This window comes from Plectropomus leopardus, chromosome 15, assembly GCF_008729295.1.
Source record: "Plectropomus leopardus isolate mb chromosome 15, YSFRI_Pleo_2.0, whole genome shotgun sequence".
Lineage (NCBI taxonomy): Eukaryota > Metazoa > Chordata > Actinopteri > Perciformes > Serranidae > Plectropomus > Plectropomus leopardus.
This window is the reverse complement of record NC_056477.1, coordinates 29,394,064-29,408,980: the sequence shown is the minus strand read 5'-3', so window position 1 is coordinate 29,408,980 and position 14,917 is coordinate 29,394,064. Positions and strand designations below refer to the sequence as shown.

Below are 14,917 nucleotides of genomic sequence, written 5' to 3'. Positions count from 1 at the left end.
GTAAAAGCCAATCTCAGATTCACTCTTGAGTGATATTTCGCCTAGCCTTTTTTGTGTTTTCTTCAACGTTGCGTCACACCTAACCTGAGTGCTGTTGGTGTCAGCTTACTCAGCACAGAAAATAAAATACCAGCAGAAAAAATCGGAACTTTTTCTGCTTCAATATTTTATCATTCCAAATAGCTAAAAAGATATGAACTGTTCTGTTTGAAAAAAAAAAAACAAAACAAAACAAAAAAAAAAAAACGAACACAGCACATAATATTTATAAAATGTTACAGAATGGGAATATATGAATAACTAAATTTGGAGAAAATGTCACACAGAACCTAACAATTCTAAGGTGACAAACTACTGATAATTTTATCACCATAGTTCATAATTAATTTAGAAAGTTTCAGAAACATTTAGAGCTTGTTCATAAAAACAAACAAAAACTTACTGGGGAAATGGAGGTTAATGCTAAGCCTCCAATGATCTCAAATCCTAGGAACGCGGCTAGATGTTCTTCTTCTTCTTCTGTTTGGTTCAGAGTGTATCCTTATAAAGTACTATCTTGGTGGTACTTGTTAAATAAGATTTTGGTGGAATAAACCTTTAAAGTATCCTGTAGTTTTGCATCCATCTAATTCACTGGGTGGCGCTGTTGCGTAAAACGAGGGTCCTCGATCTGCGGTCCTGAAACTGCTACCTGCAAGCCTGCAGATAGACACTATTGGAAAGTCCTGCTTAGTATATCTTTAATACTTTAAAAATTATAAGTCATGGCCCATATGCCTTTATAAGGGCAGTTGAATGGTTTCTGCAGCTAAAAGCATGCAGTAGCAGCCGACTGAAAAACGTAGAAATGGAATAGTTAAGAATTCAATGACAATGGGTCAGCATTCACAGTAACAATGAGCCATGTGAGACAGGGAGCTGAGAGGACCCAAAACATCACATTGATAGCATTCAACAACTGCGTCATTCAACTCCTTCGCCTCCGTGTCCCGTGAAGCCGGGAGGAGGAGCCCAGGAGGAGCCGCAGACAGCGGGGAAGAGCTGACTGGTGCTCAGCAGGTCAGCCGGGCGGACCCATTCACTGAGGAGAGAGGAGAGGAGGAGGAACACAGAGGCGCCGACAAGAACCAGAGAAGTTCTTTATTGAAGCTACTTTGTTATATATAGTTCCTTATTTGTGTAAGAAAGTTATTTCAAACAGTAATCAAAGAGATGGGGAACCGGGTCGCTCGCGAAGACTACGAATGGGTGTACACGGACCAACCGCATGCCGACAGGAGAAAAGAGATACTGGGTGAGCTAGCTTAACCGTTAGCAAATTTGGCATAAGCCTATAGTTAGTTGACTTGAATATATATAACTACCGTGATCTTAACTCGTCTGAGTGGCTTTGTTGATAAAACGTTAGTTAAACGTGTAATGGGGCAGAAATAGTACCAGCATATCAGCTGACTTGGTTTGCTAACTAAGCTAACGGTTCCATATCCGCCCATGTATTTGCCAAGTGTTAGCTAACTGATATAACGTGAGGTTAAACGTTTGCTAATAGTTTACGCTCGTGTAATGACTGTAAGCCACCACCGCGGCAAAATATGCATAGTTACACATGTACAAGCTACTAAGAAGTTAGCTTTATGAAACATATTAACTTAAGTAATGTAACGTTACAGCCACAGTAGTCACTTCGCCACTCCCTGAAAAGACTCGACGGCGGCTCTCCGTGGAGCTCCTCACAGTAAAGTTGCAGTAACGGTTCAGACAAAACCATACATGGATACACCAGAACGGAAGGCTAAGCTAACAAGTCAGTTACACTTATGCTATCTTGATGATAATGTCTCTCAGGAGGTGATTTGTTGGCTTGAGAGATATCAGTAGCCAGTGTTAAATGAACAGAAGGAGAACATTTCCAACTCCTTAATGCGCAACCTGCAATTAATACTAGCAATCTCAGTATGTAAACAAGGAATTTACATGTGTATTTACACTGCAAGCACGGCTACTTAAATTATTGGAAAAAAAAAGAAATCAGAAAATGTTTCTGTCTTGTTTACCAGAGAATGGTTAGGGATGTAGCCTATTCTAAATTCAACTAAACTTTCTTAAATACAGTGTGTTCTGTGTCTGCCTGTTTGAATCCTCTTGTAACATCATGTTGTTTTAAATATTCAACATCAAGATCCATTGTTTTTATCCATCACATCTAGGTTGTAAGTATTTCATGCCTGAAATGATTAGATTGCTGTAGCAGTTAGTCAGTCTGGGGTTGTTGCTAACTAAAATTGCTAATCATCTGCATAATAATTTAAAAAAAAAACAAACGATTTTTTTTATAGCCGATAAAGATTAAATGAGAAATCTGTTACAAATATACATTTGCGTTAAAAATTAAAATCTTAATGTCAAAATTTAGAATAAAACAAACACAGACACTGAACTTTATCCAAATGCCTTTAAGCATTTGTTCAGCTGAATGCTGTAAAGGATTACCTTTTATCATGATCTTTAAAAAAATGCCATTGCACTTCCCTTTCTTACATCTTTGCATTCATAGAGAAGCCCAGTTATGAGTCCTAAAACCAGGACGTCCCTCACCATATCATCACCTCCAGTTCCCTTGTGTAGAAATCAGTGGGGTTTTTTAATGCATTTTTAGGGTAGAAGCCTTGAATAAAATCTGTGGTTAACACTAGCTTAACAAATTAACAATGATCCAAAATTCAATGGCAAATCCCATAGGCTTTTTGACAAGGGAACCGGGGCAATGTAGCTTCCAGGTTTGCCTACAGAAAAACGCCATCACTGGGGCACTTTATATTGCACCCAGAGTTGCATGGTTTGCAGATACTACAAAGGTATTGCCATACCGTGTTATTAAAATGCTACCATACCCCTATGCAGGATTCTAATAAGCACCTTTCACTCATCAACTCTGTTGTCAAAGGTCAATCCATGCACAATACAGCTTCTCAGCTGAGGGAGTATGTTACATATGCAAACTTGTTGAGCTGCCAGCCGACGTATAGGTTATCTGTAAAGCTTTGAATCTCTTATCATGTTTCACCCTCCGACACTCAAGTTAGTATGTCAACACAAAGTACTGCAATTGTGTTGAGAGTGAGACCAGTGCCACTAATAAAGACACTCATTGACAGCAGAGCTGTCTCCTGCGTTGAATTATTCATGATGGTTCATACTAAATGCAACAGGATCAGGAGACTCTCAGGCACTGCTGGACTATAGATTAGTAAGGTAAGGTTGCTGTGAGTGTGTTTCCAAAGAAGTAGCAGACACAAAAGAGGCAGAAATTGTGTTCACTTAGAGCTGAGAGTATGACACTTTTTTTTAAGCTGGCAATAAATGCTCAGTCATCTTCTTAAATTGACTAATGTGTTTTCTTGTTTGAAAACACAGACAACTTAGGAACTTGAATAAAATGCTTTGTTTCTCCTCCCAGGATCTGCAAATAGAATTCACCACAAAACTACAATAACATTAAATTACACACACACGTTTTAAACAGCTTCTAACCTTACTCAGTCTATGATTTCTTGATTGTGTGGAGTTATGAGATTCTGTGGAGCAAAGGCGTGCTGTTACTTGTGAGGAGCTTAGCTGTATACAGTCACATGCCTCAGGACTCCAACTGTGGGCTAGCTTGGCCTTGTGGGGGTGGGGGCAAAAAGTGAGGTGATGTCACAGGAAGCAATGTTTGCTGAAACTTTCTGCTGTAACCTCCCAATTCCTCCCAGGCTTAGCACAAACATATAGCCTGGAGGCCAGCTTTGTTTGCTCTTTTGTCTTTTAAAAGCAAATCACTGTTAAATAGCTCTGCAGCTGAAGGTTTTGTGACTTGTGCTTTTGACATGGACAGAGTACTCACTCCTCAGTGTTATGCTTCATTCAGGGATTCCCACACATTCATTTATTTGTGGTGGCCTGCCACAATTAAACCAAATCCCGCTACATTGTGATTTTCTATTTTTTTGTTGAACCATTGATTAGGAGTGTTGTTGAAATATATATATCACTCAGTTATTTATTGCTCAACATTCACTTGGTGCAGAGCATACTCTAGGCATAAACAAAGCAGCAGAATAGCAGGTGCAGTGAAAGTGAAACTTAACTGTTCATTGTGCTGGGTCTTTAAGTTTGCATTCACTGAGAAAACAGCTGCTTCTCTCATCCATCAATCTCACCATATAATACAAAATGCACCATTTTATGGCTTTTCAATATGAATATGTGTGTGTGAATAGAACCCCAAAGTATTTATCAAGACCATCCTGTCTCTTTCTCCTCCTTCCACCCATCAGAAAACATGTGTAATGTGTCCTTGATATGTTCTTCGTGGTAACAGTAGAAGCAGAGCAGGTTACTTGTTCTGTTTTTGGCTGCAAGAATCATCAGAAAAGTGAATACTGGGCGAGTAATAATTTGCACTGGCTTGTAGAAACTTCACCCAACTTGTCTTATGGAGTACCACTCCATATCTTAAAAAGTGACACTTTAACATTTGGAAAAGGCCTGGGGCCGAATAACTCCTTTAACAAGTCACCTGAAATGCCCTTACATGTTTACTGTTCTTCAGTCTCTCATCAGTGATTAAGATAGCAGAGATGTGATAAAATAGTTTACTGCCACCTGGGTCTCCTTTCCTGCCCCAGCAAGAGGTGAGACTTAAAAGTCACAATGTATAACCCTGCCTGCAGTTTTATGTGACTGATAAGGAAATGCATTAGCGTTTTCAACGTGGCTACACCAACATGATCCAACATATTTGACTTTTTTAAGGGTTATTATATGTTTATGGATTAATTTTGAGTTTTCTAGGAAACATTTTAAAAGTTTGACAGCCTAAGCTGAGTTGTTATTTTGTGTAGCAAGAAAAATATCTACATGTGGGAATTATCTGTTAAATTGGTAGTTAACAGGTTATTAAGCAGGGTATAGGGACTTTGGGTTTCTTTATCGTTCGCTTTTATCAGAAGTGTTCACTCGTAATTAGGTTTTATGCCTAATTGTGAGTTTTTTGAGCTGACAGTGGTCATTTTGCATAATTGTTGCATTCCAAAATCAAAGGAATTTGAAACCAATGTTACGAATGTTGCAGCAAATAGAAAGTTAAATATGTGTATATTCATCCACTTGGTAAATAAAGTATCTACCTGAGCACTAGGTTCCAGTGTCAGTAAAAAAACATGGAAAGATAACTTAGCTGTCTAGATCTTACTGCTGTTGGGCAGTTTCTTCTGTTTCAGCTCATATGAGACCATATTTGCTGCTTACACAGCAAGATGATGAGATAGAGGAGCTGATGATAATGAGTCTCTTGTTTTGTAGCAGAGTCTTCCTTAGGTGTGCAGCAGTATGTTTGACAGCTCTAAGTAAAGTTATGCTGTAGTAGTTGATTCCACCCAGCTTTTCTTATTTTGATAGTTCACATAAAAATGTTTGGACAGAAACATGGTACCACCACGGTAAAAATTTTTGCTGCATGCATGTCAGGTGCCCGTGTGTGAGTGAGGGGGTGGGAATTGGGTGTCCCATGGATGATGTTTTCTGTAGGCCAACCTGGAAGCTAATGTCGCCCTGGTTCTGTAGTCTAATAGATTTTTCCATTGGATTTGGGATCATTGCAGAACTCAAACTCTGTGACAAACAAACATTCATGAAACTTACACACTTGTTCAGCTGAAGATAATCTTTACAAAGAAACACCACTCTCAGGATTATTCAAGCCTAAATATAATTGCCAGAAGTAAAAAGTTATTAAGTTATGAATGAACCACACTGTGGTAGCATTATCGTACACCACTTGATACTGACAAACTGACTGCTTTGCACAGTTGTCAGGACTGCCAATCACGGCAAAATGGCTACTAACGTTTTACAGCTAAACACAGATAAGACAGAATTGCCTATCACTGATTCAGATAGCATAGCTTCTAATGTTGTTCAATGTATTGAGTCCTTTTCTTCAGCTGTACAGACTAATCTTCTTAATCTTGGTTTATATTTGATCAGGCTTTGTACCTTGATCAGCATATCAAATCGTTGACCCTGTACACATTTCCTCCTTTAAAGAAACATTGCGATGAATAATCGTTGTGACTTTTACGTCATTGGGGCTAGTCTGTTGCAATTCCCTTTTCATCTGCCTCAGCAAGTCATCCTTGGACTGTCTGCAGTTGGTCCGGAAACCCTGTGACAGGGTTGAAAAGAAATTAGCAATAAAGTTTTATAGTGGTAGTAAACATACAATGTGAGCATCAACTTCAGACTGGGAAGCAAAAAATACATAAATAGATAAAGGTGAACTGGCAATCAGTTGCCAAGGATCTTATTATTTCAATGAGCAGCTATTCAAATTGAAAACATAGTAAATGGCTAGTAGCACAGACAAACACCACAGCACTGCTGTGTGGAATGAAATGAACTGAAATTGGCAATGTAATTATTAATAAAATTATTTGTGTTACAATCATCAACTATAAATCATGGCAGCCTTACTTGTAATATGTTGGTGTTGATTTTTATAAGGAAAAATGTATCAGATAAACCTTAATATTAATTGTTGATAAAAATTAATTGCAATGAACCTAAGAGGTCTATAAGGATGATAATCATTGACAGCAAATGTATGATTTGCCAATTATTAGTTCACTATAAAAGATCATTGAAGAACATAAATGTAACAAAAATATCAACAAGTAGGAAGTGCATTTGGCACAAGTTCAAATAGTAATTTCAGCATTCAGTTGCTGTTAATTATTTTACTTTATGATTTATATTTGACTCCTGAAAATTGTTCCAACAGCTCTACTGAGTTTAGAACAGTCTAATAAAACAACGTCACTATCTACAGTGTAAAAGTGACCACACCAGTGCCTCTGTGACGCTTTGTGAACAAAAATTAAATACTTTCATGCTTCACAAAGGACATCCAGGTGTTTCATCACTCTTTCCCTTGTGTTTGTTGTTATATTTTTCAGAAATTAAAAGAACTTTGCAGGTTTGTGTAAAGAGTACTGTATTCCAAAAATGGTGAAATTCTGTGTCAAATTTCACCTGCTTTTTTAATGGTTTTCATGTCGAAACTTTTTATTTGCACACACTTGATTCCTTATGAAATGTATTGAAATAGAAATATAATCTTTGACAATATTCAATTGAATGCTTCTGTATCGAAATGCGGGCATGTTGGCATGCCTTCTGACTTATCAGAGAATGGTAGGATGGAATACATTTCACAAGGTGCCATTCAGTAGTTAACTCAGCTCCACTGAAATGTGTGTTTGTGCCCAGTCTGGTGGTTCGTGATTGAATATTACTTAAGCAATATCACATGAGAGGAAATGCTGTTGTACTGAATATCAGCGTGGCTCTGATTTGCTCATAGATAATGACAGCCGTGCTTATATTCAGTACAACAGCACAGTCTTGAGGTTTTTGGTTTTATGCAACACTTCTACCAGTGCTAGTTATTAGTTAAAAGTTATAAGTGACAACAGATTATGATTTGTCTATTTATTTAATCATTTATTTGGCTCCACTAACACAAAGAGTTCCACAGCTGAACTGGGACAAGACTATTGCTAAGCCACGCTTAAACATTTCCAATCATTAGGTGAATTCCTTCTTATAAATTTGTGTTACCTTATGAAATTAGATGATCAGATACAAAGTTCTACACTGAGTTTAACTGGAATCTCTTGTTTTTCTCCTACAGCCAAATACCCAGAAATCAAGTCGTTGATGGGGCCTGACCAGAGGCTGAAATGGATTGTGTGCATGATGGTGGCTATACAGTTTTTAGCTTTCTACTTGGTCAAAGACTTGGACTGGAAATGGGTTTTGTTTTGGACTTATGCCTTTGGCAGCTGTATCAACCACTCAATGACCCTTGCGATTCACGAGATCTCTCACAACACGGCCTTTGGAAACAACAAGGCCATGTGGAACCGCTACTTTGCCATGTTTGCCAACCTGCCCATCGGCCTGCCCTACTCTGCCTCCTTCAAACGCTATCACCTGGACCATCACCGCTACCTGGGTGGAGACGGGATCGATGTAGACATCCCCACAGAGTTTGAAGGCTGGTTCTTTTGCACACGCTTCCGTAAATTCATCTGGATTATTCTGCAGCCGCTGTTCTACGCCATCCGGCCACTCTGCATCAACCCCAAACCCATCACTCAGCTCGAGGTTACCAACTTGGCCATCCAGCTCACCTTTGACATTCTGCTCGGCTGGCTGTGGGGGGCCAAGCCCGTGGTCTACATGCTGGCTGGCTCCATGCTGGGGATGGGCTTGCACCCCATCTCTGGTCACTTCATAGCTGAGCACTATATGTTCCTCAAGGGCCATGAAACCTACTCCTACTATGGCTCCCTCAACTTGCTCACCTTCAACGTTGGTTACCACAACGAACACCATGACTTCCCCAGCATCCCAGGACGCAGGCTGCCGATGGTGAGTACAACTAGAGGACTGGAAATCGATGGAACTCAGTACATTTTCATGCACAGTTAAATGGAGCTACGGTCATGGTAGCTCGATTAGACTATTTAATTGGACTACTGTCCTTGTCCCAGTATACAAGCACTGAGGGGGAATCGATTAATCGACGGGAGTATGTGCGACTCCACCACAGCAGGTGGCGATATAGCCTCCGTTCAGCTAGTTGTTATTGGACTTGACCTATTGTGCCACAAACCAAACAAGTTTGCAAGTGTAAAAAAAGGGTTGCATATCGAATGGTGACAACACGAATAACTTTTTGGTGCTGTACATTTCATACTCTACCCTTTACTTATTACCTTTGTCTTGTTTTGTTTTCTTCCTTTCTTCTTCTTCTTCTTCTTCCTGTATTTTCCTGCCCTCTACAAAATTTTGCAGTTGGATGTAATGGTCAAAGCCTAGCGCGGTGGATAGGACTATGTGCAAAATGCCTACGCCAGTTAAGGTCTGGTTGAGGGGTATACATGACAGAGACGCTCAGTTCTCAGCTGCATTATCTAGTGTGTCAGTCCGACTTCAATAAATTTAAGGACATTATCAGTCGGACTAAAATGCTTACGTGTATTTTAAAATTACAGTCTAGTTGGGCTAACACAATAATCAGACTTTTTCTGACACCATGTTAACAAAGACTGTGAGCTACATTACTATGAGGGTTAGAAAGGAAGAAAACATTTGGGTGGTGACAAATCTGTCTGGGCAGGCAGCTTGATAAAGACCTCTGACAAACACAGGATGTGCAATCAGCAACCATGTTACCGTGTGAGCATGGTGTTTCACAGAAGCTCATTCATTTTTTTTAATTCACATTCCATTACAACTGTGACATAATCTCACTTCCTCAAGATCAGATGTCATGGTTTTGCTTATATTCTCTTTCTCGGTAACTTCATTATGAACCCCACTTAGCTATTTAGTCGGGAATGTCATTGTTCAGATTATGTAGAAGCGTGTCTTTGTCCTCACCACACAGCATTAGAAACACCACAACAGCACCATCAAACATGAAATTTTCGAGATTTAAGTATAATGAGCCAATCAACTTAAGACAAAGGCGGATTTGGGTTGGTATAACAGAGAGTTTTTAAGGTTGAGATAACGCTAATTAAATCAGTAAATTGTGAGAATAGTTCTGAAGAAATCTTCTAAAGTTTTAGCCTTTGTTGTCTCCACATAATTAGGTCCTGATTTCACATTGTTAAAAAATCATTTATTTACCATGTCCGCCTCTTTCTTTCTTTACATTTTGCCACCTTAAAATTCGGTTCTGTGTGTATTCTGAGCAGTTTTGAGATATTGAGCCTCAAAGTTTTGCATTCCAGATATCAAAAATGATATGGACCTTTTTGGTCTTTTAAATAAAAAGTACAAAAACATTTACGTCAGAAAAACACCCCACATAATGTTAGTATGTTGTCACAGAATAAGAATATATGAATAACTAAATTTTGACAAAAATATTACATAGAACCATATCATTCTAAGATGACATTTTGTGGTTATATAAGAGAAAATGCTTGGGTCTTACAATCTGGTTATTACAACAAGTGTGTGTAAGCAGTGTAGATATGTAATGATATTAAATTTTCATATCATGATAATCGTGACCAAAATTATCGCGATAATGGATATATTGTAATAATGTTGAATGTGCTGGAAAATGTTCAAAAAGTACTGATACACACACTGAAATCATAGGATGTTTTCAGAAGGGGGAGGGACGGCCTGCACGTTCAGCGTTGCTGCGTCTGTAGGTGACGTCTGTAGGTGACGTCTGTAGGTGACGTCTGTCGGTGACGTCTGTAGGTGATGTCTGTAGGTGATGTAGGTGACTGTTGCTGCTAACTTTGGTTGAGGCATTACAGTCTGACAGTTAGTGTCCAGAATTAACTTTTTATTCACCAGCCAATTTGGTAGAAAAAATCCACCAGCCAAGCATATTTTTTATCAGCCAAAATAACAAATCGCCTTTTCATTTCACATACATACATTTATATCAGTAAATGTATATTGAGATAATAATGAATGCAAACTTAGAGAAGAGGCCAAAGCAAAATCTGAAGTAAACATTAAATATATTGAACAGCTCATCACCACAGCCTCTGTGTGTAAATGAGTTCCCTCTGGCAAGCTGTGATGCTGTGTGTCCGTCTAGGGCTTTTATTGTGAAAGGCAAGAATGAAAGAAGTGCAGCTACTGCACTGACGCTGTCAATGTGAGAGCCAAAAAGAGTTTGCCGTGTTGGTTCAAGCTACAGGGCTTTAGTATATCCATATCAGTATATCAGTATCTTATAACCTTCATCAGTATGCATGCAGCGTTAGCTCCCAGCAGACCAGCAGCTGGTGATAGTTCAGTGATTAGCTGACGTCTCGTGCTGTAAACAGAGCCACATAACGAGTAATGCTCGAGACGGCTTTGCCACACCGCGCAGGTGTGTGTGTGTGTGTGAGTGACAGAGAGAGCACAGGAGCAGCTGCACAGAGCAGCAGAGCCGTGCGCCCCTGAAAAACGCAGTGGAGACTCAGCAGAGTTTAATACGTGACTGTTATGGCATTGATTTGGTGTTAATTTGAGACCCCGCCGATAGTTTTTACTGTGATTTCAAAGCATGGTGATCACACACGGTTATCACAACAATTAAAATTTGAATGATATTACTAACCGTTGGGGAATTTCACCGTGATAACTGGTAACCGTTACATCCCTAAAGCAGTGTAAAGGTTCACTCCTGACTAAAGAATGGAAATAATTGACCGCTGTAACAATTATTCATCTTCATGCACTTTGGCACTGCTGGTACTTCATCTGTGCATAGCAAAGTGCATTTAGATAAATCATGAAGTGGTCACAGTGGTTAATGCCACCCCACATCCCTTCACAGCTTTTATAGTCTGACATGATCAGCGCTGGTTTGAAACGGAGCACAAGCCACTGTTGACTTGTCCTTACAGTTACAGAAAATGTTTCTCCCTAGCCTCTACATTTTTATCTTCTTTTTTTAAGATTAACGCTAGTATTGCATGTTAAGTTTAGCATATTACTCAACTCAATTTTATTTATAAAGCCTCACAGTGGATGAAGAAAAACTTCTCAAAAAAAAAACTTTTAACAGGGTAAAAATGGTAGACACCTCAGGAAGAGCAACTGAGGAGGGATTTTAACTAACTAACTGTATGCATGTAAGGAGCTAACATTAATTCTTCATACTAAAGGTTAACATACCAACATAGAGCTTTCCTACATAGATAAGCAAAGATTTGATTTATATAAGCAGATTCCATTCTGTAAGATAAAAAGTTTGCCTGGCACCTGTCTTTCATAACAAGAGCAGAAAAATAAACTGGAGCAGTAAAGATAAGACACGTTATAAAACAGCTATGACATGTGACCGACAGCAGCTGTAAAACCATCGTCCAGTGTGTGAGACATCAGAAAGAGGCAGTGAAAGGGCACACTGAGCAGCAGGAGTCCGGGCTTCACATGTACACTTGTCTGTAGATAAATTTCACATTTTTACATTTTCAGCTCATCTGAGGTGACTAAAACTCTAGATTACTGAACAAGTTCATTATTTAGAAGTGGACCAATTGTTTATAGTCTCTGTTTTTCTATTACTTAGATATCTGACTGGACTTGAGTTAAAGTATTAAACTACACAGGTGTATGATTTCTTTGTGGCGTGTTTCTTAATGCAAAGGCTTTATCAGCCCTGTCCACCCTCAGTTAATAACATCAATCACAGCTCTGTCTACAAGCAGCACCCAACCCTGCTCTTTCACCAGTGTGGAAACAGAAAGTGAAACTTCAAAATGATCAGTATGTTTCAAACATGAATGCATTCAAGGGCTGTGGAGATTGTGAACAGCTCTTTAAAATGTAAACTAATAACGTCCCCTAAAGGCAGCTTTCCTCACGCTCATTCTTGTGTCTCTTCTCGGTTTCCAGGTGAAGAAAATAGCGGCTGAGTATTATGACGACCTGCCTCAGTACACATCGTGGGTAAAGGTGCTGTACGACTTCATCATGGACGATACGCTGAGCCCGTACTCTCGAGTCAAGAGGAAGCTGAAGGGAGACGTCAAACAAGAGTAAAGCCTCTGAAAGCTTCTCTGGAGCACCGCTGTGGCGTCCGCCATGACAGCAGCCCCGGATCACCGTCCTATAAACTTTACTGCTTCTGCTTATTAACACATTTGGCATGGAAATAAGGGTGGACATACCAAAAGAATGCTTTTTCTCTACAGGGACAGGAGACAGTTTGTTGTTCAGGCATTAGATGATTATTTTAGATACTGTGATTATAGGCAGTACCCAGGTCTGGTTGCACAAAGGCTTTGATTAAAAAAATGAGTTCACTTTATGATAATTTTATTTGCTATGCATTTTAAACAAAATATTAGTGAATGGATTGTTATGAAATGTGGTCCACACATTCATGTCCCCCTCAAGATGAACTGTAATCACTATGGTGACCTTTTTTTTTTAAATATTCATTTGTACAATACTTTAAAACAACCTCAAATTGTCCACTCAAAGTGTCTGTATTGTGCTGAGGCTCTTTAACTGCCGTCAGGTGATCTGTGTGCGACTGTGCACAGAACCAGTGCGTGACCTTTACACGCTGAGTCTACTTTCAACATATCTGAGGCAACAAAACTTGTCAGTCGTGAGTAAAAACAAAAGGTTGTCGGTAAAACATTTAACAGACTGATGGTGGAGTTGCTTCTGCCTATAGTGGTTTTAAACTAAACATTTAAATTAAATGCTGTGTCCTCTGCTTGCCACTTACATGCATCTTCATTTTTTTTTATGGTTTGCATGAGAGTAAAAAGACTTGTCTATGAAGGATTTGTGTAACCAGCTCCAGGAATTAGCCATCAACATAGCTGCACAGCCAACTTAAAAAGAAGTCTACACAGGTGAAAAACAGGTGATGACTTGAGTGCAAACTAAGTCAAATGTGTCCACCTTGCAGTTCGTCTTTTGCCACAGAGATTAATTTTATACAACTGAAAGAATTTGGACATGTCTCCCTTGATTTTGGACTCTTACAATTAGGGAACAAGAATACAAATGCAGCTTATCTACTGGTTGATAGCGTGTGTGTGTGTGTGTGTGTGTGTGTGTGTGTGTGTGTGTGTGTGTGTGTGTGTGTGTGTGTGTGCGCGCGCGCGCGCGTGTGCGTGTGCGTGTGCGCGCGGACCAAAGTTGACCTCTGAGTGAATGCACTCATCATTTCCGAGTTTGTTGCAGCATGTGAGTGTGATCCGGTCTGTTTGATGGGACATGTCCTGAGTTTATGGGGAGGCTTGCATTGGTTGCTTTAAATGTTCAATGTATAGCTGTAAACCTTTTCTTGCCTGTGACCCTCTTTTTTTTCAAATGCTCTGCTTTTTAACACTTTAATGTACCACATTATACAGCCTGTTGCGGTGCTTCACGCCGGCTGACTGTAAGAGCTCAGTTTAAGGTTGGATTGTGTGTGAGGTGTTTCAGAGGTGTTACAGTCTCATTAAACACCATCAACATGTCATCAGTGGTCCAACTCTCTTCAAACTGTCTGACTCAAAGTCGCCTCTCTGAATTTGACCTTTATGTCGAAAGATAAAATTTACAGAAAATATTGAATAGTTAAATAAATAAAACATGAAAAAAAAAAAATCGTACTAAAATGTATTCTGTATTATTTAATAGGAAGGGTGCATCTTTGGGACCGAGACTGAGTGAAGCATTTTTAAAATCTGTATGGAGGGCCACATACAGACTCCCCTTTCGGGTTTGGGTGGAATCAAAAACGTATTTGGAGGGTGTGATGTGTGCAAAGGTTACTTTTGAAATGTAATAGTTTACAGATTGCAGGTTACTCTCAAAAACAGGCTTCCCTTTGATTCTTTAAAAGTCTTAAAAGGTCCTGAATTGATTCATTGAAAATGGGCCTTAATTGGTATTAAACTGTCTTAAATCAATCTTTCAAAAGTCTTACAAATGCTGAGACGCGGGAAGTTTGAATTTATGAATAAGTATCAAAATAATTGATAACCACTGTTTTCTTTCTAAATAATTTATTGAATTTCTTTCACTTTAAGGTTGCGCAGACCGGGATAGCGGAAACGACACTAATATTTGGTACCTGGCTGCAATGTTCAGAGCGGAGGGTTCAGCGCCTGTTTGCGCCCTGCAGGACCAGGGTCGGCAGCTCCACCTGTCCGTACTTCAGGTACTGTGGTGTCTGAACACGCTGACCAAACCAACCATTAAAGTCTAATGAGGGAGAAGGACACCTAGTCTTAACACTCTGTGACTGGAAAATGTTTTTTTCTTTAGGTTCGGTTATTATAAAATTGGTCTTAACAAAAAAAAGGTCTTAACTAACTTGCCTTAAGCTGTAGGG

General features: G+C 39.3%; 1 protein-coding gene across 1 annotated transcript; it reads left to right on the top strand.

Annotated features, from left to right (window-relative positions):
- Window positions 1–1,071: 1,071 nt before the first annotated feature.
- degs1 (delta(4)-desaturase, sphingolipid 1) lies at window positions 1,072–13,310 on the top strand. The gene is made up of 3 exons (XM_042502740.1): window positions 1,072–1,294; window positions 7,733–8,475; window positions 12,472–13,310. The coding sequence occupies exons 1-3, from the start codon at window positions 1,213–1,215 to the stop codon at window positions 12,616–12,618; spliced, it is 972 nt and encodes a 323-aa protein (XP_042358674.1). The 5' UTR covers window positions 1,072–1,212; the 3' UTR covers window positions 12,619–13,310.
- The last annotated feature ends 1,607 nt before the right edge of the window (window positions 13,311–14,917 follow it).

Excerpts from the sequence above, each read along its gene's own strand:
- degs1 (XM_042502740.1), top strand. The coding sequence starts at position 1,213 with ATGGGGAACCGGGTCGCTCGCGAAGACTACGAATGGGTGTACACGGAC. Across the intron at positions 1,295-7,732 it reads CAGGAGAAAAGAGATACTGG|CCAAATACCCAGAAATCAAG; the intron begins GTGAGCTAGCTT and ends TTTCTCCTACAG. Across the intron at positions 8,476-12,471 it reads CAGGACGCAGGCTGCCGATG|GTGAAGAAAATAGCGGCTGA; the intron begins GTGAGTACAACT and ends CTCGGTTTCCAG.